Here is a 17703-nt window from a genome sequence, read left to right on the forward strand (position 1 = left end):
CATAAGCCCTTTGTTTTAGTATGACCTTGAGTTTTTCCTCTTTTTCCATTCACACTTCTCCAATATTTTGGATCCCTCTTTGTATGATCCTTTCCCTCTCATTGCTTCTGGAGCCTTTTGCGGCAACCTGTTTGAGTCCATCTTTTTTGTTTTTTAAATGGACTCAAACACATTGGCAATTGCTTCTAGGCAGAGCAAGTTTCTCTCCCAACCATGGATAGCAAGAGAGGCAGAGACCCTGAGACCGAGACGCGGCACACCAGACAGAGGACAGACGCACAGATCACATTCACTAACATCTCCTCTATTTTCAGACCTGGGGTGCGACTAACTGGGGTTACCATGGCACTCGTCAGTTGTTAGGTAGCGGCCGGGAGGGCACGATGCATTACTCATCCAGATAGCAAACAACGATCCATTACATGCTTTTTGCCTACACGGCCTAGTCCATCATTGGGTGTATCTTGACGTTCTGTATCCCTATTGTATTGTATTGGATCAGACTGTGTCTCCACATGAGGATGATGATGCTAGGATGGCTGTATATGATTATGGTGGACATGTACGATGATATCACTGACTATGTCTACGCAGTTTTCTAGCATGGGTTAGGATGCTCGCTTCATAGCTCCACCCTTTTTCTCATTGTATCAGGTTTTCTTTCTATCTCATAGACCTGTCAATCTTTAGCAAACTTTAATAAACTTTCTCTCTTTCTTTCTTTCTTTCTAGAGGGAGCATTCCTCCTTTGGCCGGTAGGATTGGGCTCCTAGTTCCTTAGCTGCCAGCCTCTTTTGGATGGATTCAATTCTTTTCCATGCTTCTTATGCTAGGTTAGGTCCCAATACTTGGCAGCCATACAAAATAATTGCTTGTACCAAGGCAGCAAATAAGAACTTTCTATTTTCCAATTTGATATATGCTTCTTTCTGCATTTATTTTGCATCTTAAACAATGCCTTCTGTCCTCCTAAGACGCTTCTTTCTCTACAAGTATTCCTTTTGTGATTGTCTATGATTTCTATACATTTTACCAGCTTGGCCAAAACTTTTCCATTTAATCTTGAAATTGCTCAACTTGTGGAAACCCATTTTTGGCTACCACACTTTCCTCTTGTGCAAGTTCGCATGTGGTTTTACCCATTTCTGGTTTTGCTCATTTGTGGGTAAAAGTGACCCTGGTACATGTTTGAAGATTGTGGCATGCATAGAAGGTGAGCCAACGTTTTCCAGTTGCTCTCATTTCTCCTTTGTCGTAGAAGACCATTGCCCAAATTCTTGCATCTTTAACCTTCCTATTTCCTTTCCTGCATCCATAACGTATTTCTGCCCTATTTCCTGTGTGTGCTGTCACTGGTCATTCCTTTATTAGAAAGGTTATTCTCCTTTCCTTCTTTGCTGTCTTAACCTTCCCCCACTATTCCATTCTCCCCATTTTTTAGAAAGATAGACTAGTTTGTGAACAACCATGATTCACCTAGAGGCAGTTGCATCTAATATCCAGGAAGTTGGTGGCTTGGTAACCATTTCGAGAGAAGAAGAGAAGGACATCCACGAATGAGATTTTCAAGCTTTTAAGACATTGCAGCAACTTCAAGATGCATGCTGAGCTGCATCAGTTTAAAACGTTAAACGATGTGTGTATGTCACCTGTCTATGCCAATAAATGAGCAGATCTTTACTTTTGTCTTTTGTTATACTCTCTATCTTGGCATTATTTTGTCAGATCTTTTGTCTTGTCATACTCTCTATCTTGGCATTATTTTGTCCTGACAAGACTGGTTTCTTTAATACATCTCTTTGTTTGATTCTGCCATTTTTTTAATTTTTAACTTGATCCGTAACCATTCAATCGTGCATAGGCACTCTCGAGAGCTGAAGAACAGGTTTCATCACTCAGCCAGAAGTTGATGACTATGAAAGAAGAATTGGAAAATGAGAAGAAGGCATTTAGCAATGCACAAATATCTGTAGAGAAATTGGAGCAGGCCCTTAGAGACAAAGAATCAAAGCTGGATGACCTTTTTTCAGAAGTGACATCTTTGAAGGTTTGGCCACTCTCTGCGTGGTTGATGGGAATGCTTTTTTTTACAAAGAGTTAACAAGAGAGGTGTGCCAGTTCAATATGCAAGTCGCAAGTGTTCAACAGAAATTATGCAAAATGAAGAAAATCGACTCAGTAAAGATGCTACCAACATGATCTCTCTGAACTTTGAAGTTTGTACGATTGAGAATCTCATTGGCAGTGTTGACTATCCTTAGATCCATGAGCTTTCGTGTACATAGAAACTTGGCCATTCTCACTGAATAATGTTCTGAGAAGTTTTCTGCCTTCTTTCCTGTTTTTGAAAGGCAAAAAACCTTAGGCTTTGTAAATTTATAGTATACTACTATACTTATGTAAGCTTTGATAAAACTGCTCGTCAGGTACTGGTGGAGCAAAAGGAAAAGATGCTGCACGATTTGTTGGAAGAGGCCATGAGGGATGCAGAGTCCTTAAAAAGTGCAAGGAAGGACATTGATGTGAGAATGTGCTCTTGATATTTTTTTTACTGAAGTGAACAAAGGATTTGGAAGCCTTTGTTTTGATTGGACCAATAGTTTGTTGCAGAGACTGCAAAATTCAGAGAAACAAGTGGAGCAGTTGATCACACAAATTCATGTTTTAGAGAGTCAAGTCAAGTCACGAGACCTTCTTTTAGAGGAAATCAAAGAAGAAACCTACAAAAGCACGGAAGCCTTGAAACTTGCAGTTCTAATTAAACAGGTCAGATTGAAAATGGCAGATGTTTTGGTGCACTAGCTTTCTATATGCTTTGCTTTGTGTCCCTTTGTTCTTGGCCCTAGTCTGAAATGTTTAAGCAGGTCAAATTGGAAAGGCAGTGGTGGAGGTTTTGGTGCATTAGCTTTATATATGCTTTGCTTGTGCCCCTTTGTTCTCTCAAGAATATAAGAGTTTGCAAGAAGTAGCAGAAGTGAAGAAGATACTGATTGATTTATGAATTGATTGTATCTCATCCATCCATAGAGACAGAAACAAATGGGATCTATGAAACATTACAAAGACAACATAAAGAGGGAAGAGGTTACCACAAAGGGTCTTCTTACTGTGTGGCTCCATTGAAGTCTGCCTGAATCTGAAGATGTCTAGGAAATAGGTGTCAGTTCCCTTGTTATGGTGTCCTTTCATTTAAGGAGACCAAACATGGTGAATGTGATTCTCAGGAATGCAGTGCTTCTATCCTTACCCAAACTTGTAAGGCACTCAGAGCAATGAGCGCAATTCGTGAAGTGATTGGGAAAACTAATGGACAAGGCAACACCACTATACAACACAACCCCAACTGGTATGCTCCCGTAGAAGTATATGTGCGTTGAGAACACCCTGAAAAAGATTAGTAATTTCACACTGAAATCAAATCCATTTAGTTTTGTAAGGTCTTTGCCTAAGTTCAAGGGCTTATAACAAGTAAATACTGATGGCAGTACTATTCCTTCTATGAGAGAGATTTGAAAAGCTCACGTGAGGTGCAAACATGATCTTTCCAAACCTATTGCTATTATGAAAGAGTGTCTGTCATGAGATTAAACTACACTATTTGTTGTGTTTTCAGAGGATGAATTTGGGCATTTTTGTGGATTCATCTAGATATATGTTCTCGCTGTCTTAGTTTGACATGAATTTGGGCATTTTTGTGGATTCATCTAGATATATGTTCTCGCTGTCTTAGTTTGACATGCAGATTGCACCTTGTGAAGTTTTGTCCATGTTGCGAATTGCAATAAATTCTTTCCATCTTAATTGGTACATTGCCCTATCAGCTATCTTTTCTGCGCATTTTCTGCTCGGAATTGGGAGAGACTAGAATGAAACACTATAGTCTTCACAAGCCATCCTGGGCCAAAACCCCAATCACATCTCCCAGATTCTGATTCTAATCCATCTTCAAAGATGAATGCACAAACTGCTCTCTAATTCTAACTTGCTATGAATGGTTTCTGAACCAACAAAAATGAACTGACCCAACAAACCAATGCTTGGCCAAGCAAGTGCCACCTGACTGAATTCTGACTGTACTACGATATTTTCAACTGAGTGGACAACAAAATGCACTGCCTTTTTCTATGCAAAAGCTTGATAGGGCAGCCAACAATATAGTCAATTTCAACTCTGTTTTGAATGAACAGGCCGGTTTGGAAAGCAAAAGTCTTCTCCCTTTTGAGGACTGAATAGGCCAAGCTAAAACAGAGTTAAATCAAGTTCTGTTTGGGCAAGAAAATGCAATTCCAGAACTGTTTGAGCAGTATCTGAGCCGGAGGAGTTGCTAGGAAACTAGTGCAGCAGGTCCAGATCAGAGAGAACTTTACCAAAAGTTGGTGGACCAATAGTCAAAAGACAGCAGCAGCACCTCCAAAATCACCTCCAAAGAGGATACCAGGCCGAAGAGTAGCACCTCCAAAGAGAGGTGTCCAGTCAGCAACAGACTGCCAGTGAAATTTGAGTCAACCAAGTTCTTTTCTCACGACGAAATGGTAAGACTTTGCAACAAAATTGAGCTCCAGGATGGATATGAAGCGGGCAGGCGTTGGAGAGCAAGGTGAAACCTGCCTTGATACCAAATGATGGAGACGCGGGAAGAGGATAGATAGTGGAGAGATCAAAGTGTGAAGCCAAAACTGTACTGATATTGCAAGAGTGAAGAAATTACAACACGCACTTACAGTTATGTACCCCCAAAGCATAATAATAGCCTTTAACTAGCAAAAAGGGGGGAAATCCTTAAATGTCTTTTGCTCACTGTCTGTCTGCCTGCAGACATTAGATGCTCTATTTACAAGGCTCTGTGAACGTAGACATTAGATGGCTCTCTTCACTGATGCACAGATGTTAGATAGCTCTCTTTACAAGGCTCTTTGTACAAGGCTCTTTAGAGAGCCTTAGATGGGTCTTTAAAGAGTAGACTTTAAGCACATATGTAGAGCGCACAAGTGGATCAAGCTAACGCCTGGATCATGGGGGCCGTGTACAACTTGAGTATACAAGTTCTTCTCCCCCTAGGTTCTGTATACCTCACGTGAGTATATGAAATATAAAGTCTTTAAACAATTGTCCAGTAGCCAAGGGCCGTGAGATGAAGTGTGTCTTCATCTCGAGGGGAACAAACTACAACTGGCTTTTGTTTAATGTGCAAGAGGATGAGTGTGACACTTATCAATCCATTTGCTAATAAACTGTGGCTGAAAGAGTGCTTCTCATAGATATGTCTTGCTAATATCACTTGTAAGTGTTACGTCTATTACATGCTAGGTGTGTGGGCAGCATTAGGATTATCCTCCTCCTCCTCTTCATCATATTTTCCTTTGCTGGTTGTATCTTAGGCACCTAGTATCATGCTTTGCAAGGGTTGTAACCTTTTTGGAGAACTTCTCTCTGCTGAGACATAAATTTGGTTTTTCATCTTCACCAGGGCAATGGATCATGCAGGCTCTGTTTATTGGTGTTGTACTCCATTTCGCCTGAATCAAAAGGCTGTCTTTTTTGCTTCATGCTAGAGGCTTGCTTTTGTGTTGCCCATGTAAATCCCTTTTATGTGCTATGCCAGTTTTGCATCTGGCAGTTTTCTTCCTCCATTATTATGCATTGCTAGGCTTGCTCCTACAGACGAGGCAACTTGTCTTTGCTTTATCGACTGCACATTCTTTCTGAAACTCACTATTTTCTTTGTATTTGCTCCATGCTGTTCAAGCTTTTGTGAAAGCTTCTTTGATCACTACTTTATTTCTTGACGCCTTTCTAGCCTCTCTTGGGATGTAGCAAAAGTAGCTTGAAGATAATCAAATTGAACCATGTATGCCAAACCGGAACCCTACTGAAGAAATATGGTGCTGCCCATAAATAAATATGATCAGTGGGTAATAATCATCGATAGATGAGCTGCACATTTTATTTCAAACAAAACGTGTAACTTCATGCATAAGGTGTTTGGCTTCCTTAGTCTAATACAAAGGATACTGAAATTGGTAGTGTTCACGGTGTGGCATGGGCTCTAGAGAGGGAGTATCCAAGTCTATTGAGTCTGCCTGTTTTCTTTGTTATACTCATAGGCTCAATAAGGTGTTTGGCTTCCTTAGTCTAATACAAAGGATACTGAAATTGGTAGTGTTCACGGTGTGGCATGGGCTCTAGAGAGGGAGTATCCAAGTCTATTGAGTCTGCCTGTTTTCTTTGTTATACTCATAGGTTCAATAAAGAGTGTGTTTATGCCTTTTTGAACCAGGGCCTATTGTACAGGCTCTTTATCATATATAGCTACAGATTGTCCGTGTGTGATTAATCTTGCATCAGTTCGATTCCACCATGCAAGATGGGCTTGGGCCATTCTCTTTGGAATAGCTAAGACGCTTGACATGTCCAAGCTTAGCGAGCTGAATAAGTTGTTAGAATGAGCATTTCTTTATAGGATATTGCCACCTTTGAGCTGTTATGTAGGACGATACTTGTCAATACAACACCATCCTCATTGTCTTCATTGCTGCTTTCTAGGTTCTCAAGTTTTTCTTACATCTTCGATCTGCCATGGCATAAAAATTTGTTCCTGGTAAGAGTCATCATAGTTCATGTTTGGAGTTTCTTACATAGACTCCAAGCAAGATCATCATGGCTCATGCCTAGAGTGTGATTCTTATCTTGCGACTTATTGGATGTAAAATCATTTGTTCTTTGTGTAGGCAATCTTGTTGATGGAACCTATGTTTTTCAAATCTCGCTCTTCAAGGAGAATCAATTCATGGCCTAAATTTTATTTGTAATCTCAATGCCATAATCCTCCTTCTAGAGTAAAAGGTTTAGAGAGTGAGGGTCTCTAGCTGAAGCCATGGGCAAGAGGGCCCTTCTTTGTGAGTTTGAATGGCTAGTGTGGGATGCTTATTTTGCGTCGAGTTTTCTCATCTTGGCTTTCATTCATGTGGGTATGAAAGGTCAGAGCTTGTCTTGAAGTCACATTGAGATAAGTAAGTTTGTTCCCATCCACTCTGTGCGTTCTCATTATACACTTGCTCAAGTCAAAATAGAGGTAATGGAAGTGTCCCCATAAAGTGCTTGCAATGGAATTTGGTGGAGTGGGAATGGATTGAGGCAGGGATTGAGAGAAGAGTCTCCCCTTCTTTTGATACACGATCTGTAATGCCAAGAAGTGTCAGCTTAGCCTGAGGTTGGAGGCCCACAAGAGCTCTCATTGGGAGAATTTTCAGATTTCAGTTGGGTTATGAAAATCATTTTGGAAGAGACTTCGGAAATTCCTTCGGAACATAAAAATCACGCTTTTCTTTTGGCTTTCTATTCATGGATGGATTGCAATGAACTAGTCGAGGTTGTGGTTTGGAGAAAATTCCACGTGTATTGGTTGCGTTTCTATTGAGAAGTCTATTCAACATTGCTTATGGGACTGTAGATAAGTGAGGATTTTTTTTTTTTTTTTCAAAAAGATTACTTCATTAAGTATGAATGAAAACTGCTAGAGCAAGCTCTAATGCGGGAGTACATCATGCCATGCATGAGAAAAAAACCCAGCTCAAAAAGAGCTAACAAAAATGCAAGGTGGAGGCTGAAAATGCCATGTCAACCCTGAAGGGGACTCAGAGAAGAAAGGAGATCCTGTCCAAACTTTGAAAAAAGTATCTCTCCTAGCTGTAGCAAGTGATGACTATTTGGCAAGGGATTGCTAGATTATTGAGCACTTTTATGTGTTTTTTTAGGACCTAGGGCTCAATATCTTGGCTCTTCCTTTTTGGACCTCGTGTTTTATGAGAGACATGACGCTTCCTGGGCTCTTTCAATTCGACAACACTTGGTTGAGTCATGTTCTCTGGATGACGTTCATGGCCGTCCTTATAGAAATGTGCATGGCTTTGTGGAAACCTCATGGGAGATTCCGGTGAGCATATCAGTGTGGCATACTTGGAGGTCCAGATGCATAGAGGCTTTGGATAGTTGACAGGTCCATCCTACACACACATTGGCTAGTATTTGGACAGATATATGGTATGGTACACACCTTGGTGGCCATTTGGGGAGCATGCAGGGTCGTCACAGTCAGCCTCTACCCAGAGGATTGTTGGAATGAAGTGGCTCTGCGTTCTTCTCGGAGTTCCCCACGGGATTGAGGTGGCAGTTTTACCCACAACCTTGGATTTTTACTAGCTCTTTTAGAGGAGCTTGATTGGACCCTGTTAGGGTATTTGTTTTTTCATGCGCAGCATGATGTGCTTTTCCAATGAGCTTTGCTCTCGGAGTTTCTTTCATACTTAATAGAAGTCTCTTGTTTGAAAATACAGGCGATGGCTATAATAACATGTCACATGGCATCTTGAACTTTCTGATCAATTCTCAGTTTGGCATTCCTAGAAAACGTTGATCTTGATAAAGGAGAAAATGTTGTGATTGCTTGCATTTGAGTGCTTGAAACACCTAATTCATAGTGTGGGGTTGTATGAGTGGATGAGGCACTCCAAGGATTTATATCCGTAGTTGAGAGCGCTTCATGACAAGAATGCGTCATTAGGGAAGCAAGAGTGAGGGGATAATTGGAACTTGTGAGACAAAGAGAGAACTCGTTGCCCTTTTATATGTGGACGTGGAGGAGGGACTCTTGGCTTTCCAGTTGGACCCTTTATGTTCTGCTTCTAGCCTTGCTTCACTACTTATGCCTTGCTTCCACTTGGAGTCCTTATGTCTTGTGCTTTTGAATTCACTGATGACAAAGAGAGAGACAGATGACAGAGAGAGAGAGAGAAAGAGAGAGAGAGAGAGAGAGAGAGAGAGAGAGAGTTAAAAGTCTTTAAAAGATCGAAGGGTCTGTGAGACTAAAAGAAACCAATAGACAATGAGATATGTGGATGGAGAATTAAGCAGGCATAGTAAAAGCCTTTGAAAGATCAAAGGATCTATGAGACTTTTAAAAAACCAAGATAAAATGAGAAGAGTGGGTGGAGGGGCATCTATACGCAAGCCAAATACAACACAAACATAGAAATACTAGTACATCAAATGTTTGATCTGATGGAGAGGATGGAAGCTGTGGTGTGGCATCGCTACAGTGGTCCTCTAGATGTAGGTGGAGGGGTTAAGCCCAAGGGGGAGTCTGGTGACGTACAAGGCTCTTGTGGCATAAAACATTTGATAGAGCGCTGGCAACGGTCGGCATGTGTGGTTCACTGTGGTCTCCTAGCTGTGGCCCTATATCAAACAAATGCCATTGTCACACTCGTCCGCCGTGTCTTTGGTCTAGTGAACATGGAGTTAGTGATCATGCTCTGAGTGGAGTTTGGTTGTGTACCCTGAGCTCATCTATGTATCATGAGTAGATGGTCTCTATGTTGGACGGCCTCATGAATAAAAGTTGCCAAGCATTTCTAATATGAGTAAGATAGGAAATCGGAGAGAGGTTTGATGCCATCCTTGAAGAGACACCTCGGGTCTCTTAGTAGACGGGGCATCAAAAAGCGAAGTGGTCTTTTGACTCGATCTCCTGCTGATCTCATAGAGTACATATATGTGGTGTGAGTGCTGATTTCCCAAATGATCTCATGATCTCCTGACTGTACCCTAGATGCTACAAGTGTCTTTTGAGGCGAGCTCTCGGTATTATGTCAAAAGTTTTGCAAAATCCACATAGCAGCAATAAGCCCTCTGACTCCGTGATGTGTCCTTCGCCATGATACCTCTGCATGTGAGTATGTGATCTAGAGTCGCGGGATCGGCCCGTAAGCCTGGCTGTCCCTCGGCCTTGATTCCCTTGAGCTTCGCAAACCGTTTAACATTGTGTAGAGTATTGATGCATAGATCTTGGGCATGACACACCTAATAATAATGGTCTTCAGCCATTATGAAGCTTCAAAGCTTTGCATTTGACACCACCGGTTGTCAAAAGTAGGATGGAATAAGTGTGAGAGATCAAGTGATAGCTGGTAAGGCATGTCATACAACATGTATACATAAGAGTGCCATAGTGTGGGCTTGTCTCTTGAGAAACTTCTGCCAAAGTGTTACTAAATAGAACGTTTATTCACTACTACTCATTTTGGCGAACAAAGGCCTGCTCCTTTGATGGATCTTACGATGATACTTGCATATGGTATCTGCCTCACTTGGAAGGTGATGGGTAGTCTCGAATTTGAGTTGACGGCGTAGAGCATTACACTCGTCATCGCATCGGCTATTGCAAGTATCGATCCAAGAGCTGGTGGGCGAGCAGACTAGGTCATGTGTGTGAAAGTGTGTACGGTGGCCCCATGGAGAGAACGGGTGATCATTGGTCTTCTAGGGTGGAATATTCTCAAGATATTAAGTAGAGTAAAAAGGAGTGTGGGCTAATCAAGTGAAAGGCTATGATCAAAGTGTATGTCGTGATATGTAGAGTCCGCTGTCAAGTGCAGCGTGCCTCAAGCTCTGAGTCTCTGTTGCGTCTGCTATCAGTGCCTGCGAGGCTTGTGTGATCTGACTGGAAGAATTCTGTGATCGTGCTCTGAGAAGGATCGGGCCCTATGCCTGAGGACTGTCTCTGCGTCCTAATGAGTAAGTGCCCCTTGTGGCGGACCGCCTCATAGATGAAGGCAGTGAGGCATCCCTGGTTTGTGTATGAGAGGAGTCTGGATAATGGCCCAAAACCGTCCCTAAAAAGGCAATGGTATCAACCGCAGATCTCGTAGTACACGGGGCATCTGAACACGAAGTGTTCCTCAGACCCCACCTCCTGTCAATCACATAACGTGCACATGCGTCTCTCCCTCGGTAGCCCCTCAATTCGTCCACTCTCAATACGAAGTTGGTGTGATGAAACTCGAGACTACCCGATAGTGATCCTCAATGAGTGTGGCGTGTGGATGGGAGTGTACTCGGGTGGGACCACGAAGCCCTCCTCAGAGATGTGCAGACAGTGCTCTCTATAGAAACTGAGTTTCACTAGAAGCTCCCTTGGCTCCAACCAGGTTTTGAATGTGTGTAACTGTAGTAGATCCTCTTGAATGACCTGGTTGACTTCGTGGTATTCTGGTGGGATAGATGGAGCGTCTAGGCTGTACTAGAAGGGAGGTAGTCTGTCTACGTGAAGCCCCAATCTCTCGAGCCACCTACATGTCTGGGCATGCCGACCTCTCTCATCCCCATCGTTTGCAAGGCCCATGGAGGAAAACAGAGCCAGCCATGGCAACTTGCGTCGCTTCACTGTATTGGACCCATACTGTCTGATGAGGTGTAGATAGGTAATGGTCTGGAATGCCGCATCGAGCTACATTGGAGACACGTCGAACTTGGCCTGAATGATGTGATGTGGCACTGATGGCTCGGATCATCTGCAAGGGCTAGAGGATCTGAAGTCGCTCCACAAGGGCTGCCGTACATGCCTGCTAGTCGAACCAAGGAGTCAAAGAGAAGAGCCTTGGTCCGGGGGTCCTGAAAATGTGGGTGGAAGCACTGTCCCTCCAGGCAAGCAAGTGAGGTATACCCCCTGCTCAAACGGGCCTGCATCATTAGTCTCATCGTGAAAATCAGGCCAGAGAAGACGACCCCCAGTTGGTCTTGCCAAGGTTGACCTTCAAATCATTGTATTAAAGTCCTCTTTATGTAGGGAAGCTGCTCCGATGTGAACGTTTGTTCATATCTTCAAGTTTTCGTTGCTTCATTGCTTTCCTAGTTCCTTCTTTTCCCATTGCTTTATCTTTGTGAATGTCAATCTTGCTTGTTGTTTGGAGCCTTTTTAGATTCCTTAATGGGTGTGGTGACTACAGAGATGAGCTACAAAAGCAACAGCAGCAGCAAGCCATGCTTCTTGTAGACCTAGAGCCGGTTGGGGTCCTAGGTGGAGGAGCTAGAACAGTTGGCATGACATTTTCTGTTTGACATGGCACTGTTTGCTGATGTAGCGGTCAAGGCTGCGGGCAGGAGAGGTAAGAACGGGAGAGCAAGAGAGAGAGAGAGAGAGAGAGAGAGAGAGAGAGAGAGAGAGGTGTGGAAAGGTTGAGCGGGTGAGGGGGGGCTGAGGCGGAGAGGCTGAGTAGAGGGGTGGCCGAGTTGGAGAGGTTGAGCGGAGGGGCTAGTAGGAGAGGCGGAGCGGAGGGGCTAGCGGAGAGGCTGAGCGAAGGGGCTAGCGGAGAGACGGAAAGAGAGAGAGAGAGAGAGATTAACGTCCTTGGGAGACCTCACGAGTCTATGGGACAAAGTACACACCAAAAAATTGTAGATACATCTAGATACCTAGAGAGTTGAGGGAGTGCTCAAGGCAGCTCAGCCCCAGTTATTTAGATGCATGACTAAATACTAATTATATCTTAGAAAAATGGCTTGGATAACATCAGTTTAAGACTGAGTCTTTGGGTTTAGATTTGAAATCTCGAATCAAAGCCTGTCTATCCCATTAGACTGCCCATTTACCTTCCTTGCGTGCTTCCTTCACTTTTGTGAGTTCGACGTGTCTTTGTTTGAACTGGCTTGAGCCTTGGAGTGAGCTCCTTAGATATCCAAATTCTTGTACCATTTAGCTTGCGTGTTAGTCTATGAATCTTGATTCTCGCTGCCCTCTCATTGAAGTGTACCTGTTCTTGTGTTCCTTTTTGAGTAACATCGCTTATGTTGTCTTCATCCCAATCGATTTGTGATATTTCTTTCTTGAGGCATAATATCTTGTCTTCTATAAGACCCCCCTCACCGCCTCCAATGCATTCATCTTGCACCCCCCCGATGCACAATATCATTTTATTTTGTACTCTGGTTTGCTGCTTTTTAACCTCCATGTATAAATCAGCTTTGTTGACTTTGTTATTGACATTTGCAGTCATCTCCTGCTTGATAGAACTTACTTGAGTTGTGATCAATTCCTTCATTGTGGATATTAGCTGAGGTGTTGGTAGAGATGAAGTGCATTTGTGCAACACTTCTTGAATAAATTCATGCTTGCCTTTCCCTTCCATATCATTGTTTTTCCTTTGTAGAGCTACGATTCTAAGCTTGAGCTCACGTATTTCCTGTTATAAATAGTAGATGTACTCTTGCGGGTCTGTCATGCTTACAAGCTTTCTATGCTGCAGATATGTCTTTCCATACGGAGAGGACGTCTTTGAAAAGATGTACCGGAGGGGAGATGAAGATGCAATATCAGAATAGGAGGGCTTACTTGGGGTCGAAGCGAAGGTCTTCATCTTGGGGAACTCCATGCTGCTGGCCTGTGTAAGCTCTGATATTAATCTCCTGGCTGGGCCAGGGGTTCATCCCAGCCTGGAGTTGTCTTCCCCCCTAGGGACTATGTAACCCCGGCGGCTAGGGTTACGATGGCAAGGTTGGCTAGGGCTGGTGGCAGCGGTTGGTTAGGGTTGGCGAGGACCGGTGTTGGCGACGACGGAAGGCTACGACGGGATGTGCAGACGGGCTACGACAAGAGAGTCGTGCAGATGGGCTACGACGGGAGAGAGAGCTACGATGGACCTCAGGGCTAAACGACGGGCCTGAGAACTGAGTGACAGGCTTGAGGCTGAACGACGGGCCTGAGAGCTGAACGATGCGCCTGAGCCTGAATGTCGGGCTAGAGAGACAGAGAGAGAGAGAGAGAGATGATCATTGACGGACAGAGAGAGAGGCAAGCAGGTGCAGAGGACGAGAGCAGCAGGGTCAGCGTGAGAGCAGCAGGAGGAGGATTTTGGGCTACCAAAACTGCCACTATGACTTTAGGTCTCCTACTTCATTCTGTAAATAGAAAATTTGCTCTCGGAGGCCAACGATGGGCCGGTGAAGGCCCCCCCCGTTGGTATGCCTTTGCGTAGGGCGACAGAGAGATTAAAAAAGGTATATTAACGTCTTCAGAAGGCCTCGCTGGCCTATGAGAAAAAACACTACCAAAAATAATAACTACTACATCTAATTACCAGAGAGTCAAGGGACTGCACATGGCAACTCTTGTTGAGTGCATGAAGCAGCTCCAAGATTATTATAAATATAACTACGTTCTAGTCCTATTTAAGACATAAAGTCTTTAGGCTTAGGATTGAGTTCCCTAATTAGTGCTTGTCCCTGCCTACAGACCGCCCATTTACCTGCTTCCTTGGCTTCCTTCACTTTGGTACGTTCAATGGTTCTTTGTTTGAGTGAGCTCCTCAGATATCCATATTTTTGTGCCTTTCAGATTGTGGGTTTGTATCAACAAGCTGTACGGCCATCCCCCATGCGTAAGATCAATTTGTTATTTTCCTGAGCTTCCTGCTCTTTCCACCTCCATATAAGGTCGTCTTTGTCACTTTTTGTTGTTGAATCAGCGATCATTCTTGTCTCATTGACCTCACCAAAGTGGTGACCATTTCTTGAACCGTAGAGACAAGCTGTGGTGCTGGTGGGGAAGTATTACATTTGTGTAGTACCTCTTTGACGACTTCCTACTTTCCATTGCTTTCCATGTCTTGAAGTCTCCTTTCCATAGCTGCAAGTCGAAGCTTAAGCTCTTGGCTTTCCTGTTGTAGGTATTGAATCTGCTCTTGCAAGTCTGAAGTAGGCTTCTGTCTCTGATATGCCTTTACGACAGGATGGCTTTTGAGGCAGGAGATAGCAAAGGTCTGTGTCTTCAGGAACTCCAATGTGGACTGCGACAACATTGAAGTTCACCCTAGAGTTGGGACAGGGGATCTGTCCAACTCGGAGTGGCAGAAAGAAAGGAGAAAGGAGGCCTGATTGCAGGGCGGCAACCCTGAGAGAAGGAGACGAATGGGCTGAGATGACCTGAGAGGACGAAATGACGGTCTAAGACGGAGGTGATGCTATCAATGTCTGGCGGAGTGACAACATGATTATGAGAGAAACGATGCTCAGGATCAATCTTTCTAGGGTGTCAGTCCTATACAAACTCATACCATAGTGGTCAAAGACGTCTTTTAAGTAGGATCCTAAGATTTTTGTTGGCTAGTGAAAAAGGCTATTCAGGCTTTTAGGTAGAGTGAAAAAGGCTGTGCTAAGATGTTTGGGGTATGAGAAGTGTATCCATGCTTATTTTTCATTTTCTCATGATTGACATATTTTGCACTTTTTCGCCTCCTGGTGCATTTTCCCATTCACCCAATTTCACCTCAGGTTCATGAGGGATGGTTCTGAGTCTGCATATTAGCACCCTCTTGAAGGGAGGGATCTTGTCATTTAGATAGCGAATGCAAAGTTGTATGTGTGTGCACGTGTGAGTCCATATGTGTGTTTATGAGATTTTACCCCCCAAAAGCTAGAGTGTTATCATAAGAGAGAGAGAGAGAGAGAGAGAGAGAGAGAGAGATTTCACGTTGGATTCTTCTATTGATGTGTGAAGGACCTAAATGTCTCTAGACAGCGAGAGATGGAACTAACACTTGAGCTGGAGAGACAAAATTCTCTTGTAGAGGAGCTGCACAATGAGTTGAATGAGAACAGTCGTGCGGTCAAAGCAGAACAGGTAGAGTGTGCACATAACACTGCTTGGAGGTACCGTTTCTTTATTTTTGTGAAGAATAACCATGAAGGTTCTATAGGATAGATGCAGAAGTATGTATTGATGTTGCCTTTTGTTAATGAACTTCTAGAATTGCATATTTTTTAAGATTCAGACATTTTCATAAGATCTGACAACTTCACAAAGTTTTTGTAGATCTCAGTCTGGTCCGTTATATGACAATGGATGAACCTTAGGATTAATTTCAAACGTGAGAGTTTGATATCAGTAGCAATATTCCTTCTATTGTGATGGCATGCAAATTTGAATGCCATGTGTGCAGTGCCTCTGCCCTGCCTCTTTCTAAAGTTTGCTGACTAAGAAGTGTTGTGTGCCCTACAGGCTCTGCGGCAAATTGAGAAGACTGTAAGGGACTATACAAAAGAGCTCAGCATCCTTAAACAGGGAATACAATCAAGGGATGAGGCAATACAGCTCATGCAAGATGAGATAGACAGGAATCTTCATATACTCAGTAGTGCGGCTGAGAACAGAGAGGTATCATCTGATCAATAACTTCTTACTAATATTTTGAATATTCGTTCTGCAATATTTCAAGAGTACCTTTTCAGCTTCCTTATACTCGCCAAGCATTTCCATGCACAAGTCAAGTGGATGATTATCTGAAAAAAATACCTGTCCAATTGTAGCTGTGGCTTCTAAGGAGTAGTGTTCTAAAGAGTGCGATTCCAGAGTCCAGGCCTTCAAAAAATCTGCAAAACAGCCTTCTCGATGTCTTAATGGAATTTCAGCAGGCTCTAGTTTCCCCCTGGTGAGGGGATTCTTTTAGCCTTGTGTCGTATGTTGAAGAGTTAAGAGAGAAAGAAAAAGGACCCGGGGGGGGGGGGGGGGGGGAGGCGGGGATGGTATTCTGTGAAACACAGTGCAGGTGCCAGCAATAGGGGAAGTAAGAGCTACTGTAGTGGCCTTTTTGGAGCGCGAGAGGTGGCTGGGCAGAGACGTATCTTGCAATGCATCCCCCTTTTTCATGGTGATGCATCATTCTTTAAGCATCTGGTTTCTAATCAAACATATAAATTATAGCTCCCCCCCAAAGTGAAGAACTTTCTATTAGAAAAATGAGAGAACGATACAGATCAGTAATCCATGGGATGCTTGACCTATCAAAAAGGGGAAGCTGGATGCTATGCTACTGCTGCTTAGGAGCTGCTAGTGTCCCGGAAACAGGTCCAACCACTAGGGTGGGAGGTATACAACCAGCTGATTCCTTGGTCTGTGAGAATGTAAAATGCCTGCAGGCCATGCCTTGCAGAAATGCTCCCAACTTTTAGCAGTTCTTAGATCTCTTCGTGACCTTCTCTGATGTGGCCCATAGGTTGTAGAGGATATCATGCTCTATATGTTGACAAGGGTTGGTGCAGGCTGAATGTGCCGCAGCCCATCATTGTACCCAGATATTCCAGGCTGTGATGCTGGTCTGTCTTCTAGATGCCATCCTCCGGAGAGAACAGAAGTTTCTTGAGAGAGGGAGAGGGATTGAGTCCTGGATATCCAAGCGAGTGATGCTCAAATCGTTTATCCTGTAGGATGGAGCGACCATCTTAATGAGGGAAAGCGTGTTGTCCCTCTTACAATGAAACAGTTGTGCCCCAAGTGAAGTCGAGGCGTATACGTTGCATCGTGGCCAGACCCTCTGAGCCTCTGACTGGCTCCACAGGTAGTGGGCTATTGTCTTGAGATCCACGCTGTCACAATAGTGTTAGGTCCCATCTACTTTCAGCTGCTCCAACGATGGTCCTATTAGCAGCCCTCCATAACTAGAAGCTAGAGCAAATAGGAGATCCTCCTCAGGTGGAGGCTAGTTCAGAGGCAGGCCCAAGACCTAATAAGGACCCCATGTGACACTCGCTGCCCTAGCCAGTGCCTCTCCCGTAAGGGGCTCCATTGCACTGCATCTAGCAGAAGCCTTCTACCACTGCGGATGGTGTGGGAGAAGGGCACCTCCACCAAGATCAACTCAAGGGAAAGGATACTCGCCGAAGCAATAACGTTCACAGAATTTTCAATAAGCATGGTGCTGTCTAATTGACGGAGATCCCTCTTCTACCTGCGAGCTGCACCCTCGACTCCCCCCCCTTGTCCTCTTCCCCTCCTCCTCTGTTCTCCTCAGCTCCCAGACCTCCAGCTCACCACGTGGGTGTGGCGCAGTCCATGCGACAGTACAGCGGGGGCGTGCTGTTTTGCGATCCCCCCTC

The 17703-nt window shown here is 43.9% G+C and overlaps 1 protein-coding gene across 4 annotated transcripts in view; it reads left to right on the top strand.

Moving 5' to 3' along the window:
• Nucleotides 1-17703, top strand: part of LOC147903107 (uncharacterized) — a 106416-nt gene that overhangs the window by 75488 nt on the left and 13225 nt on the right. For 2 of the 4 annotated variants that reach the window (XM_087373621.1, XM_087373622.1), the window contains exons 7-11: nt 1862-2047; nt 2427-2522; nt 2611-2766; nt 15329-15451; nt 15830-15985. In XM_087373621.1, the coding sequence (XP_087229747.1) occupies nt 1862-2047; nt 2427-2522; nt 2611-2766; nt 15329-15451; nt 15830-15985 (717 nt within the window). Of the gene's footprint in view, nt 1-1861; nt 2048-2426; nt 2523-2600; nt 2767-15328; nt 15453-15829; nt 15986-17703 lie in introns of those variants that run through there. The other 2 variants (XM_087373624.1, XM_087373625.1) reach the window with 2 other exon arrangements.

Source organism: Dipteris shenzhenensis, chromosome 4 (assembly GCF_047967505.1).
Source record: "Dipteris shenzhenensis isolate YYH24624 ecotype China chromosome 4, Dip_SZ_1.0, whole genome shotgun sequence".
In the NCBI taxonomy this organism is placed as follows: Eukaryota; Viridiplantae; Streptophyta; class Polypodiopsida; order Gleicheniales; family Dipteridaceae; genus Dipteris; species Dipteris shenzhenensis.